Source organism: Danio rerio, chromosome 2 (assembly GCF_052040795.2).
Source record: "Danio rerio strain M-AB ecotype USA chromosome 2, GRCz13ab, whole genome shotgun sequence".
Lineage (NCBI taxonomy): Eukaryota > Metazoa > Chordata > Actinopteri > Cypriniformes > Danionidae > Danio > Danio rerio.
Genome location: NC_141022.1, coordinates 46495730 through 46511509, shown reverse-complemented (window position 1 = coordinate 46511509; position 15780 = coordinate 46495730). Strand labels below are relative to the sequence as shown.

The following is a 15780-nucleotide window of genomic DNA, read 5'->3' as shown; positions in this document are numbered from 1 at the left end:
GTAAGCCAGGCACACAACTAACGCGCTCTGCACTGGACAATAGACCAGCTTTGATCTGATCTATTTGAACCTTCTATTTAAGTTCCTCAAAATAGCAACGCACCAGCAATACGCCTTCTTTTTTAGACCAGAACGCCTATGGGCGCACATATGAGCGCAAATGCATTTGCTATTTAAACAGCAAAACGTCAAAACGACTCTTGCGCCTAGCTAAAACTAGCAAACAACTTTTGCGTTGCGCCACATTGCGCCGGGTGTATGAGAGGGCCCAAAAACTATTTTTGTAAAGTGTCAAAAACATTATGCTATATCGATGTGCGTATGCCCAAGTATCTGCAGCTATATCTCTTCTAGATTTAACTACCAGATTTAACTACATTCATTGATTCAGTGTGACTATTAATCACACGACTACAGAATTCACATGACTACAGAATCACCTCACAGAAGGATTTATTTTAAACATTTGGCTGAAGTTCTGAATAGAATTTGAAGTAAGCCCATGCTATTAAATGTTTAATGTTGGGGATGTTTTCATCCACTCTGGGGAGTCTTAACATAGCCACAACTTTCTCTGTGTTTCAGCAAATGGAAGGATTTTGGTGACTTATCTTATTTTGACATATACTTTGGGAAAATGCTTTGAAAATATAAAAAAATTCAATAATACACTGTGGGCAAATTCGCTACTCTTTTATTATGTTAGTCACTGTTTTTGCCCTATTGACTTCCATTATGAGGACTTTTTTTGACTGCAATGCCATGACACTATATATAATTATGCATTCTTTATTGTTGCTGGTTTTCCCTGTTGGGAAGAGGTAATATTTTACACTTTTACCGTTGATCATCAGTTGCAATGCAAAAAAGTGTGTGCATGTGTGAGTGTGTGATAGTGTAAGAGAGACCTTTGCACACTTACCTTGATATGTCTTAGAAAATCAAAATAAGTAGCTCAGCTTTTAGAACATAGTAAACATATTAAGTGTATTTAAGCACACACACTATAATTTATTATTTATATAAAAATTGGAAACATTTTCACAAGCTCGGGTTAATGGTGCCAATTGATAATAAACAGTAAAAATGATCTCTTCCCAACATGGAAAACGCCCAACAATCAAAAAATGTCTTTATAATGGAAGTCAATGGAGCAAAATCAGCCACCAACATAACAAAAGGGTAGTAAATTTGAACTACCCAAGGTTAAATTCAAATGTTTACAAATGTTGTGTAGCTTGATAGTGAACTGCGGCTTTGTTTAGTCTTTCCTTTAGTAACTAAACATACTTGTAATCATATTTAATTATAGTTTTAACTTTATTGTTTATTGCCGTTTGTGCTTATTTTGTATGTTCTCAGATATTTTTGTTCTGATCGCTTCGGTGCCGGTGGTTGCCGTACGTAATCAGGGAAATGTGTTGGCCACGTCGCTGCGCAGTCTGCGTTTCCTGCAGATCCTCCGGATGCTGCGAATGGACAGACGCGGAGGAACCTGGAAACTGCTGGGATCTGCAATATACACACACAGCAAGGTATCCGAATGTGATGTGATGTACACAAACAGTCCGTAGCCCCCGATCAACATCGGAACGATTGTCCTGTTTGTTTGAATCATGTCATAGAAACTGATGGGGTCGGCAGTATACAAACAGTAAACAACGTAAACACACACTCACATCTTTTAAATCTGCTATAAACACACACACACATACACACACACACATACAGGGGAAAGTACATACGCAAGCACAAACAATCCTGTATCAGTGTCTGGTGATGTTTGATCTCCTGGCTGCAGACAAACTCAACTGTGTGCGTTTTTTAGGAGCTGATCACAGCGTGGTACATCGGCTTCCTGTCATTGATCCTGGCTTCTTTCCTGGTGTATCTGGTCGAGAAGGACGATGAGACCACAGAGCTCCACAGAGACACTGATGGCCCTTCACCGACACCGGCCCCGCAGGACTTTGACACCTATGCAGACGCCCTCTGGTGGGGACTGGTGAGAATCACACACAGCACTCTTAGGCATTCAGAATATTTTTTAAAGGCTGCCTATTATGCAAAAATCACTTTTATAATGGATTTAAATGCAGTTGTGTGGCAACAGTGTGTGAATATAGCCAGCCTCTAATGGTAAAAAATGTATGAATTAGATTTTTTTATAATCACACTTCATATAGAAACACTTTGATTGGCATTCTCCCTTTGTACATGTCATCAGAGTGGGAAAGCCCCATTCATTAGTGATGATCTCTCTCTCATTAGCATAGACAGCCCTAGGTGAGAAGCAGCAATCTGCCATTTGATTTTTCACACCGTACCTGCTGAAAATAATGGCAGCGACGAAGACCCTGTTTACACTGCCAGTTGAATGTGACCCAATTTAGATTTTTTGCTCATATGTGACAGATCGGATCTGTTCTATGTAAACACAAAATAAAAAAAAGCACACATAGGGATTTTCAGAAATCATTTTGAGGCCAGATATGTGACATTGGGACTATCATGTAAACAGGCAGATCGGATTTGTTGGGGCATTCCGTTTTGTACGTCATTAAACTTGTGACAATGTGATACGTCTCTGCGGTTTAATGACGTAGAAGGAAGAGCTTGTGTGGAGACGTCGACGTGGTAAACAACAACAACAGAGGAAACATAGAGAAGGAAAGTGGTCAGTGGTCGGCGACAGAAGTTACCTCCCTTCTTTTCCTGTGGGAAAATGAGTCAGTGACACCCTATATAAACCATAGGCGCAAGCTGTGATGATGGCCCTTTCCCTCCTCCTCCGCCTCAAAATCATCTTAAAGTTGGGTGAACTTCGCAGTTATAAAACATTGAAAATCCTAAATCAAACAAAAGGGGTAGCTTAAATAATGTGTCGGTGCTCTTTGGGTAAGGGATTCATCAGAATAAACAGCAAAAATCAGTCCAAGGCACTCGAAAAATGTGGAAAAAATTTGAGTGGTACACACAGAGTGGTATTTTGAGCTGAAACTTCACATACACACGCTAGGGGCATCATTGATTTCTTATAAAAATGGGGCATAATAGGTCCCCTTTCAATTGAATTGAGAAAAACACTTAGTACACAAATATGTCCTGAATAATGTTTGCTATTTATGTTTTTACCAAGTAGCTTGTGTGCTTTTAATTGGAAAAGTGTAGAAGCTCATGAAAACTTTATAAATAGCATTGTAAATGTAGCTTACAGAGTCCTTTACAAGCCAAAAATAAACTTTCAAAATGATAAAATTGATATGTACAGTTGAAGTCAGAATTATTAGCCCCACAGAATTATTAGCCCCCCTGTTAATTTTCCCCCCAACTTCTGTTTAATGGAGAGAAGATTTTTTAACACATTTCTAAACATAATAGTTTTAATAACTCGTTTCTAATTTAACCTAATCTGATTTATTTTATCTTTGTCATGATGACAGTACATAATATTTGACTAGATATTTTTCAAGACACTTCTCTACAGCATAAAGTGACATTTTAAGGCTTTACTAGGTTAATTAGGTTAACTAGGCAGGTTAGGGTAATTAGGCAAGTTATTGTATAATGATGGTTTGTTCTGTAGACAGTCAAAAAATAGCTTAAAGGGTAAATTATTTAATCTTAAAACAGTTCATAAAAATTTTTTAACTGCTTTTATTCTAGCCGAAATAAAACAAATAAGACTTTTTCGAAAAGAAAAAAAAATATGATCTGACATACTGTGAAAATTGCCTTGCTCTGTTAAACACCATTTGGGAAATATTTAAAAATAAATAAATAAATCAAAGGAGGGCTAATAATTCTGACTTCAACTGTATATGACCTTATATAGTAACCATGAAATAAAAACTAACTGTTCATGTATATTTTATGAAATATTGCAGTATTTTATCAGTGATTTATCTGTGCACAATGTTGTTCATTAGTTTTTAAATATTGTATTAATTGATGATCAAAATAACCTCCTCTTGAAACAATGCAAGTTTTGGTAAAACTGTCATTTACATTTGATTGTCAGTTCGTAATAGATTATTGGAATTTTCATTTCTTGCTAACTTTTATGTTAATAGATTTTGAAGTGTGCACACATCTGTTTGAAGAGTAAAATTTTTACACTACCTGACAAAAGTCTTGTCGTTGATCCCAGTTGTAAGAGGAACAAATAATAGCTTGACTTCTAGTTGATCATTAGGAAAAGTGGCAGAATGTAGATTTTTCAGATGAATTATCTGTTGAACTGCATTCTAATTATCACAAATACTGCAGAAGACCTATTGGAACCTGCATGGACTCAAGATTCTCACAGAAGTCAGTCAATTTTGGTGAAGGGAAAATCATGGTTTGGGGTTACATTCAGTATGGGGGCGTGTGAGAGATCTGCCTCCACATCAAAGTTCATAAAAGCAAAGAAGGTCAAGATGCTTCGGGATTGGCCATGCCATTCACAAGATACAAACATTATTGAGCATGTCTGGGATAAGATGAAGGAGAATGCATTGAAGATGAATTCAAAGAATCTTGATGAACTCTGAGAGTCCTGCAGGAACGCTTTCTTTGCTAGTCTAGATGACTTTATTAATAAGTTATGTGAGTCATTGCAGAGATGTATAGATGCATAGATTATATTCTATACTGTACATTATTTATGTAAAGTGACAAGACTTTTGTCTCAGCAAAGTCAGACCTTACTGTCCAAATTAAATAATTAACAATCAAGGCACGATCATATTTTATTTTGGTAAAATAAGCGTAATCTAGAGGCCTTTCATATAAGCCACTTCTGATACCAAATGATCAACTAGAAGTCAAGTTATTATTTGCTGTTCCTAAAGCTTGGATTTTTGTCAGGCAGTGTACACTGTTAATTAGGAAGTAATAATAAAATAATAATAATAAATATTAAATAGTAATAATAAAATCAAATTTGATGGATATAAACAGATTTTTTTTAATTCATGCCATGCTTGCTTTTAAATTAATGGACATTTAAAGTTTGTACCAAACCTGCATTATTATAAAAACACATATATACAAGAGAAAATGTATGAAAACAGCTTTACAAATACACCAAATAAATAGCAGGGACAAAAAATAAATAAATAAAATGCTTGCTGTCTCTCTTTCTCTCTTGACCTTTTTATGCACCTTTTCAATAAATTTGAGCATTTCTGTGCTGCTGTGGTGAACATGCATAAAAGCTTTCCTCCGTGTAGAGATCCAATCAAATCTAAAACATTGTGTTACAAGGTCAAGAGTGATTTTTAAAATGTGAGGCAGCTCCTTTTACAGCATCTCCATTACCACCTCCATTCGTGACAGATTTACATTAGTTCCATCAGTACAGATAGTGATGGTTTAATAGCAGCTCCATTTAAACCTCCTTTCGTGACGTTAACGGCCGCTCCATTAATACTACCTTTCTAACGGTTTTACAGCTCAAGTACTTTGATAGGCTCTTAGTCGTGCTCGCTTTAATCCTGCTGATGACATATGATTTCCCTTTTGTGTCAGATCACTTTGACCACCATCGGTTACGGTGACAAGACCCCAAAGACATGGGCAGGGCGTCTTCTGGCCGGGACCTTCGCTCTTATTGGCGTATCATTCTTTGCACTTCCAGCCGTAAGTACAGCTTGTTTTTTTACAGAACTTACATTTACGCTATTTCATGTTACAGTATATGTGTAAAAGGCACTATGATGCTTTTTCAAAATTGTTTTTATTACTGAATATATAAAATAGGATAAGTAAGGAATGCAAACAAGCTCTTGGAACAGTTTAGTTTTCAGGCAACATGGTGGCTCAGTGGTTAGTACTGTCACCTCACAGCAAGAAGGTTGCTGGTTCGAGTCCTGGAAAGGTCAGTTTGCATTCTGTGTGGAGTTTGCATGTTCTCCCCGTGTTCACGTGGGTTTCCTTTGGGTGTTCTGGTTTCCCCCACAGTCCAAAGACATGCGGCATAGGTGAATTAAATAATTGTGTGTTTGTGTGTGTATGAATGTGTGTTTGTGTTTGTGTGAATGAGTGTGTAAGGATGTTTCCCAGTACTGGGTTGCAGCTGGAAGGTCATTTGCTGCGTAAAACATATGCTGGATAAGTTGGCAGTTCATTCTGCTGTGGCAACCTCAGATTAATAAAGAGACTAAGCCGAAAAGAAAATGAATGAATAAATATTGCAAGATTATTCATGGTTTAACTGGCTGACTTTTATTCAGTTTAATTCATAATTGGAATCAAATCGAGGTGCATTATTCCACTTAGACAAATTAAGTCAAGCTATTTTTTTTCTTTTAAAGGATCACAATAGTGAAATGTAAATCAACAATGTATTAGAGAATGTGTATCGTTTGATTCATTTAAGTATAATTTTCAGAAATGGCTTCTTAATCATCAACATTGTGACAATAAGTTTTTATATAACTTCTAACTGCTGCTCATTTGTATATTTGAGTTTTGTTTATAATTACAATTTCTATTTCCGTTGGTTTTTAGGCTTATAACATTTATCAAAAGAGTCTGTCAATGAATGCCAACTTTTAGGTTAATTTGGGGACATTTACATTCTTGAGGAATGTTGATTAATGTCAATTGTGGAAAGAGTACTGAAATATTATACTTGTGCAAAATTACTATTACTTGTCCAAAAATATAGTGCAAGTATAGAGTAAAAGTATCTGTTATAAATAATACTAGTAAAGTAAAAAGTAGACCTTTCAAAAGTACTCAAGACTTGTGAGTAGTGAGTATTACGCTGTAAAAAGCTGATGATTTACATGTAATTTGTGGATGTGTGTAAACGTAACATTCTGTAGTGCATTTAGTTATTGCCCAGCAGGCACACAATGTCATAAGAAGTTAACATTAGGTTAAATTTAGGTTGTGATGTCAGGTGACCAAAATTAAATGTCTAGTCAGCGTTTAAAGACGTCAAATGACGTTGATTTTAAGTTGTGTTAAAAAGTGACTAAAATCCAATGTCGAGCTAATATCTTAAACCAACGTCATATTGACGTCAAATACTGACATTTATTCATCAAGTATGGCAACATCTGATAGACGTCATAGTGGTAACGTCCACACAACGTCAAGCTGTACCATTAGATGTTGATTTTTGGTTGATTTTAGGTTGGACATTGACGTCAGCCTGACTTTGGGTTCTGATGTCAACCCGATTTTCATTTCCAAACAAAATGCAATACCCCCACGATGTTGGTACAACTTTAATCTGACGTCATGTTGACGTCTGGTGCCTGCTGGGTGTTTAAGGCCATTTCGGTCATCATACAGTAAATATCCATCATCTTCTCATCAGTGACATGCATCTAAACAGTCTCTGGGTCAATGCTTGTAAAGATTTTGGACATCTACTTGGACACTTTTAATTCTTCCAAACAGTTTGCTGCAATTATTAATCACCCATGTGTTGAAGTACTTCATTATACAGGAATCACAGGACTGAAGAAAAAATAAAGTAGTGACTGCATGTTGAAGGATAGTAAAAGTACCGATACAGCACTAAAAATGGACTGAAGGGAAAGTAAAAATACACATTTTTCAAACTACTTAGTAATTACTCAATTGCAGTAGTTTGAGTATTTGTAATTTGTTACTTTACACCACTGATAAATGTACGCTGTCTTTTTTGTGAAAATAAATAAATAAAATTCTTAGCACGCCTAAAGACACTATTCAGATGTTGTATTTCAAGACATTTGGGAGTGTTTTGTTTTCAGACCCACCTTGTGTGCAGGAAGAGTTTTATATGCGCATGTCATCCAAATCCTTTTGTTTTGATTTAATTATTTGCTGTTTTAGACTGTACAATGACAGTAGAAATAGTTATATGGAACTTGAATGTGATCAGGATCTACCTGGAAATACTTTATTTATCAGCCAATCAGTCTAAAGACATGTGTTATAGATGAATTAAATGAAGTAAGTTGGCCATAGTGTATGAGTGTGTGGGAATGAGTGTGTATGGATGTTTCCCAGTACCTGGTTGCGGCTGGAAGGGCATCCACTGCTTAAAACATATGCTGGAATGGTTGGTGGTTCATTCCGCTGTGGCAATTCCTGATAAATAAGGGACTAAGCTGAAGGAAAATGATTGAATGAATGTGTGTTGAAGCCCAATGTTTAATTTGGTTTGAATCTGGGATCAGTTTATCATACGAAGCGCGTTAATCAGTCAGCGCTTATACATGCATTCACTGATTCAGAAGTTGCATATGAAGGGCAATGATCATTGCACATCTTTAATGGAAAGAAAGTGAAAGCAGACATCTTTATATTAGTTTCAGCGTGCTTTAAAGATTAAAAATATATCAGAAATAATGGAAAATACTTAATGAATGTGTACAACAGGGTCCACATATAGTGTGTTAGATGCAAACTTAGTTTCCAGATGGCTGGTTTTTGTACCCACACATACGCACGTGCTTTGAATTGTTTTTGCACTACTTAGTTTGTCCACAAGGTGTCAACATTCAACCAGGGCGGTTCTTTCACAGAAGAAACAGATGGTACAAGAACAAAAAACTGCTGAAGATGGTAAAAACATGTACAGTATGTGTGAAGATATTAAAATGTATCCACAATTATACTTTAAATGACTACTAAGACACTCTTATCAATCATGATTTTCTCAGCTTCAGCTGAATGTTTTAGAGTGGTAAATTTATATTTTACAACTCTCCATGATGTGAACAACACTACCTTTAAAGGTCACTTAAAGCAATTAGTTCACCCAAAATGAAAATGTTAAGTGGTTACAAACATAAATGAGTTTATTTCTTATGTTGAAATGGAAAATCTGTAACCATCGACTTCAAACAAATACTAAGGAAGTCAATGGTTCAGCTTTCTTCAAAATATCTTCTTTAGTGTTCAACAGGAGAAAGAAAGTCATCCAGGTTTGGAACAAGTGAAGGGTGAGGATATTATGATTTCGGGTAAACTATTGTACTATCGCCATATTTTCTTATCCATTTGTGCTTCAAGCTATGATTTAGGTGTTTGTGGAAGTAATACAGTATCTGGACTTGGGACTGTTATGAGAGCTTTGTGTTGTACATGCATAAACGTGTATACATTACACAAAAAAGTTGAAGTAAAAAGTTACAACGCATCAAACAAGATGTAAACACATATATTGAAATGTCAGTTGTACTTTTGCATGCAGTCACAGGTCCATTAAACATTGTAATAGTGCAGCAATGAAGCATTGACAACACTTTAAAATCAAGCAGCGTAGAGGGTTAGTTCACCCAAATATGAAGATTCCGACCTCATTTACTCACCTTTCAAAATATGTAAGAGATGTTTATTTATGTTCATCACAAAAGAGGATACTTTTGAAAAATGTTGTAATCCAGTAGCCACTGACATAATACATAGTATGGCTCATGAAGAGTGAATAAATTTACATTTTTTGGTCAACTATCACTTAAGGAGGCACAAACACAGCCCTGTGATATAGTTGGTCATTCTTTTTTTTGGTTGTCAAATACTTGCGCATACCTAAAAACTGAACATGATGAGTACAAAGTTGTGTCTTATCAAAGACAATAACAGTCAAAAATCTGCACTTTCATATGGAGAACCAGAAGAGATGTGATGGTGGGGGGGAAAAAACTGGGTGGGAGAAAAAAACAGAGTGATAGGAAAACTTTTTTTTTTTTTTTTGCAAAGATGTTTTGCCTTATCTCGCAAATATGTTTTGTGAAGGAATGCAAAGATGTTTTGCAATGGAATGCAAAGATGTTTTGCGAAGGTATGGAAAGATGTTTTGCGTTCCCTCGCAAAACCGTTTTTCCACAAACACTTTCTGTTTCCTTCATACATGTCAACCCTCCCGTTTTTACTGGGATTCTCTCGTATTTTACCATTCTATCCTGCTATCATCCTATCATTAAGTATTTTCCCATATTTCTTATATATTTTAATCTTGAAAGCACGCTGAAATTAATATAAAAATGTCTGCATTCACTTTCTTTCCATTAAAGCTGTGCCTCGTTCATCGCCCTTCATATGCAACCTTTAAATCATTGAATACATGTACAAGCACTGGCTGACTGACGGATGCACTCCATATGATAAACTGATCCCAGATCAGCTTCTGTACACCCCATTTAAAAGGGAAGCAAAAGTGCTGGACACTTTGGGATTCGGGTGTGTGTATAAACCACAGACCAGGGGTGGCCAACCCTGTTCCTGGAGAGCCACCTTCCTGCAGATTTCAGTTGCTACCAGGCAGTTGTGTTTGATATGGGTTGCAACTAAAATCTACAGAAAGGTGGCTCTCGAGGAACTGGGTTGGCCACCCCTGCCATAGACTGTAAAAGATACATTTAAACAGACAAATACACTTAATAATTTGTAAACATGTCCGTCCTGCTTGTTTTTTTTAAACTAATTGCTAATTTTTTCTAAATGAACACAGACAGTTCCTGAAGTAATTGAATGCTTTCATTATAGATCTCTGCATTCTTACAGTGACACCTCTGCCATCAAACAAAACAAAATGAGAAATTCATTTGCTGCTCTTCACTTGTTTGATAACAGAGGTGTCACTTTAAATGGGGTGTACTGAAGCTGATCTGGGATCAGTTTATCATACGGAACGCTTTCGACAGTCACTGCTTATACATGTATTCACTGATATAGAGGTTGCATATAAAGGGCGATGATCGATGTACAGCTTTAATGGAAAGAAAGTGAATGCAGACATTTTTATATTAGTTTCAGCATGCTTTAAAGATTAAAAATATATCAGAAATATGGGAAAATACTTAATGATAGGATGATAGCTGGATAGAATGGTAAAATACGGGAGAATCCTCACAAAAATAAATAAATAAAAAATCCTGGGTTGACATGTATGAAGTGAACAGGAAATGTTTGTTTTGCATCTTTGCATTCCCTTACAAAACATCTTTGCTAGATAAGGCAAACATCTGTGCAAGTGAACGCAAAAACTTAAAAAAACAAAAAGTTTTCCTATCACTCTCATCCAGTTTTTTATCGTCCACCTATTTTTTCCCCCACCATCACGTCCCTTTCTGGTCTCTGTACTTTCAAACCAATTTCAAAAGTGCACATTTACTGGTTGCCAATAAAAGGTGTCATATACAGTAAATGAAAGGCCAAAATGCATAAAAGGTTTGTTGAAAATATAATCTCTTATGTTTGTAGGGCATTCTTGGTTCAGGTCTGGCTCTGAAAGTTCAGGAACAGCACAGACAGAAACACTTTGAGAAACGCAGACATCCCGCAGCTTCATTAATACAGGTAACCAGACACATTGCAACTATTCTGGTCTATAAACTTACATCAGCAGTAAATTTACCCCATTTTCAGCTCACTCCTCAACAGCACATTTGCTTAAAGGAACACTCCACTTTTAAAAGAAAGCTCATTTTACATTTCTCATAGAGTTAAACAGTTTAGTTTTACCATTTTTGAATCTATTCAGCCAATCTCTGGGTCTAGCAGGAGCACTTTTAGCTTAGCTTAGCATAGATTAATGAATCGGATTAAACCATTAGCATCTTGCTCAAACTTTTAAAAAAGAGTTTCGATATTTATCTTGTTTAAAGCTTGACTATTCTGTTATATCATGCATGAATGGAAATAAAAAGTTGCTATTTTGTAATTATAAAAGTTCTTTAAATATTACACCAGAATGAGAATATAGTAGCCATATCGACCTAAAAAATAGCAACTTTTCAATTACAATCACTCTTATTTACGATTGTATGATTCATTGTATGATTAATAATATTTAGATTGTATGATGTAACTACAGAGCTACAGAAAATTCGATTTTTTTTTTAGCGAGATGCTAATGGTCTAATCTGATTCAACAGTTTATGCTAAGCTAGGCTGAAAGTGCTCCCGCCAGACCCAGAGATCAGCTGAATGAATTAAAAAATAGTGAAACTCAGCTTTTAAACTCTGATGTTGAGCTGTAAAAGCAGATAATTGAAATAGTGTTCCTTTAATGTTCAGTTTTGAATATTGATTTCAGGCTGCATGGAGATATTACTCCACCAACCCCGTCAGAGAAGATCTCATCGCCACATGGAGATTCTATGAGACTGTGATCTCTCTGCCATGCTTCAGGTATCATACACATACATTCTGTGCACATCTCATTAAAAATCATTTCAGTGGCTGAGTGTTTATACTTTGTTTTAGTTTATTTACTTTCATGTTTGTTATCATCATGATTTTTTGTTACCACTGGGTTGTTTTATCATTTCAGTGTTGCTCATGACAGCTTTTACTTGTGTTGTTGTCTTGATTTCTCTGCATCTTTTAATGTTGATTTGTCTTGTTTATATCCATATGTGTGTTTGTCTGCATGCAGAGACAGCATCATCTAGAGGTCTGCTAGATGTTACAGTGAGGTATTCACACTTGTGCGTGGACGATATATTACAATGAAAAATAGTAATGAAAAAACTCAGTTTAACTTGACGACAGGTATAAAATATATCACTCTGTATAAAAAGATCTTTTGAAGATGTTTTTTTTCTAATGTCCCTTAAAAATGTGAAAATAAAATATAGTAATAATGGACACATTCTTGAATCATTCAATAGTAATATCAGACATGAACAAATATATGACAGTTTAATGCTTTTATGAGCTCTCTCAAAAAATTGGTTGGTTGTAAAATTGCTGTTGTAATTATGTAAAATATTTGCAATTTATATTTGATTCCTGAAAACGGAAGTTTTTTAACTGACTGACAATGTAAAAGATATATTTATATAGTGTAGTTACAATATCTGCCAGCAGGGGCTAATATGGTCAGGTTAGTTAGTAATGCCTTAAGCCAGAGACAATGTAACACTGAATTATTTATTTATTTATTTATTTATTTATTTATACAAAAATCATGATTAAAAACACACATTTAAGTATTTATAAAAATGAAACAAAATTAAAATGCAATAAAATATAATTTCATAAGCTAAATCAAAACATTTTTTACTAATAGAGTATATTATTTAATACTAAAATATAACTACATAAACACTGAAATAAATTAAACAAACTCTTAAGTTGTAATATTAAAAAGGGTAAATAAAACAATCACAACAAATTTAGCTCAAATCAAATTATAAAATAAAACAGAATAAAGTAGAATAAATAAGCTTATCAAAAATAGTATTAAGGAAAAATTGTATATAAATAATACTAACATAACAATAGAAATGCCTGTTTGTTTTTAGTTATTTTGTATAATAACATAATGCATTGCATTGTAATGTAAGTTTGCATGTTTATATAATTACTTTTGCAGTTCCATTAGTTGCAACTAGGGCTGATAAAACTGGCACAATTTATCTTAAAACAGAATATATATATATATATATATATATATATATATATATATATATATATATATATATATATATACACACACACACACACACACACACACACACACATTTTATTTAGCCTTTATTCATACCCCTCCACTGGTATTTATATACTGACACTGGCTCTGTCATTTAATTTCAGAAACTTCTATACAAATATATATACAGTGTATTATATATATGTATGTTTGTATGTGTATATATATATATATATATATATATATATATATATATATATATATATATATATATATATATATATATATATATATATATATATATATATATATATAGCACTATTCCTTCAATATTTATTATCATAACTTCATACAGTAGGTTTTCATCAATATTACCAAATTATATCAGTATGTGTACAGTACTTGTGTAACTGAATATTCAAACAGAGTCATTCGTTGTTAATTGGAATTTTATCATTGTCATAATTATGAACTAAATGTGTGTGTTGTTACTGTCATCTCCTGCAGGAAGGATCCTCTTGAAGTTATGGCCAGGTAAGTCTCTCTCTCTTGTTTTTCTCTCTCTCTCTCTCTCATTGCCTCTCTCTTTCTCTCTTGTTTTTCTCTCTCTCGTTGCCTCTCTCTTTCTCTCTTGTTTTTCTCTCTCTCATTGCCTCTCTCTTTCTCAGTCACTGTTTTTAAAGACCTCCAGCATCTCAGTGAAGTGTGAGATTAATGAATCTGTGAAATGTGTTTCCTTAAATAACTCCTAATAACCAGCACCTCCATTAATTCAGTGCCAGAGGCGTAATGACCAGCGGTGCGTTACTGTGTGTGTGTGTGTGTGTGTGTGTGTGTGTGTGTGTGTGTGTGTGTGTGTGTGTGTGTGTGTGTGTGTGAGCTCGTTTCTCAGTTCGGGGACATGCGGACAGTACTTTTATATGTGATATTACAGAGTCCATTAGAAAAGAGTGAATTATGGATCACTGATAGATGTGGGTGTCAGTACAGAGCCGAGGGAGAGTTTTAATGGACGGCTGGATGTGTGTGACGTCCGTGTCACTGTCAGGAAAATGATGGGAACTGTTATTAGCGATTTGAGCGTGACGAGCTTTGACAAAGATGGACTGCGTTTATAATAATCGCGAGTATCGGTTGTCCTTGACCTGGACACTGGCCTGACAGTCCATTTATTAAAAGATGAAAGATTTACAGATAGAAACAGAAGGAGAGCCGGATTGAGAGCGGGGCTTGTTTAGACCACCTGACCCGAGACCTGTAATCCATGTTCAGTCCAGATGGGAGATCAGATTACATGCTAATACTGCTAATACACTGCTGCAGGCCACACACCTACGCAAACATACGCAAGGCTAGTTGGCTGGGAAACTTGCAGCCTGACATTATCACTGTTGTGACACACTAAACTACCTCAATTGCCTCAGTTACTCCTCAAGTACTCCTTTAGGTGATTGTAGCTGCTAGCATGCATGCTAACCAGTGTAAACATTACCTGTTGATGCTTCGGTGACAGTTTGCTGCAGAGGATCATGTGGGGTGGCTCATCTCCCATAACAACTTTAAATATACCTTACAGTGTGTGATATTAGCTAAAAAACAGATTTGATGCATTACCTACAAGATATATTAACCCTTTAACTGGCTTTGTAATTGTTCGGCTGATGTTTTGACTATAGTTTATTATTAACATAAAACAAAAAGCCCCTCAAAATTAACTGGACTTCTATTAACAAAATATTAGCAAATAAATGTGTTTTTTTTTTTTCTTTAAGTAGTTGATTAGGATTCATTTTTGTTATGGAATGAAACGAGACGACTAAGAATGCTAAAACATTTTAGCATTTGTAACATTACTGCAGACTTCTTGGAAAATCATTGTGCCTTTAATATTTGAAGCAACAGGAAATAATGTAGCAATGATTTCTAATTTAAGTGGTGCGGGTGGATCACTGATAAATACTTACAAACTCTAAGGAACCTTTTTTAATATAGGCCCGTCATTTTAATTCATTGCTTACAATGAACAGAGAAGTTGTCTGCAGCAAAATCATGCTTCTCCTATATTTGAGATGTGACTTTGACAGTTTCACTGTAAATATACAGGAAATAATTGGCAGTGAGACAGTGAGTAGGTGTGTTCAACTTAAAGTGCCACTACTTGTGAGATTGTAAATTGCTCCTGCTCCACTGCAAATGTCATACACTCAATAAATGACATTTGCTGTTTGTTCAAACTACTTATTAAAATTGAGCTGAAACAACACAGTTATTTAGTTTTTTTTTTTCTTAATTGTTTCATTTAGGTGGCATGGTGGCTAAATGTGTAGCGCTATCACTTTTTCAAGTCCAGGCTGGGCCAGTTGGCATTTCTGTGTGAAAATTGTATGTTCAAAGACATGCGCTATAGG

The 15780-nt window shown here is 35.1% G+C and overlaps 1 protein-coding gene across 5 annotated transcripts in view; it reads left to right on the top strand.

Annotated features, from left to right (window-relative positions):
- The window catches only part of kcnq3 (potassium voltage-gated channel, KQT-like subfamily, member 3), an 85941-nt gene that overhangs the window by 54345 nt on the left and 15816 nt on the right, over nucleotides 1-15780 (top strand). For 4 of the 5 annotated variants that reach the window (XR_015478864.1, XR_015478865.1, XM_087241262.1 and 1 more), the window contains exons 5-10: nucleotides 1363-1535; nucleotides 1829-2005; nucleotides 5515-5625; nucleotides 11197-11292; nucleotides 12032-12126; nucleotides 13880-13906. Coding sequence is in view for 2 of the 5 variants with exons in the window: in XM_087241262.1 (XP_087097388.1) it covers nucleotides 1363-1535; nucleotides 1829-2005; nucleotides 5515-5625; nucleotides 11197-11292; nucleotides 12032-12126; nucleotides 13880-13906 (679 nt within the window). In the remaining 3 variants the exon portion in view is untranslated. Of the gene's footprint in view, nucleotides 1-1362; nucleotides 1536-1828; nucleotides 2006-5514; nucleotides 5626-11196; nucleotides 11293-12031; nucleotides 12127-13879; nucleotides 14204-14252; nucleotides 15048-15780 lie in introns of those variants that run through there. The other variant, XR_015478866.1, reaches the window with a different exon arrangement.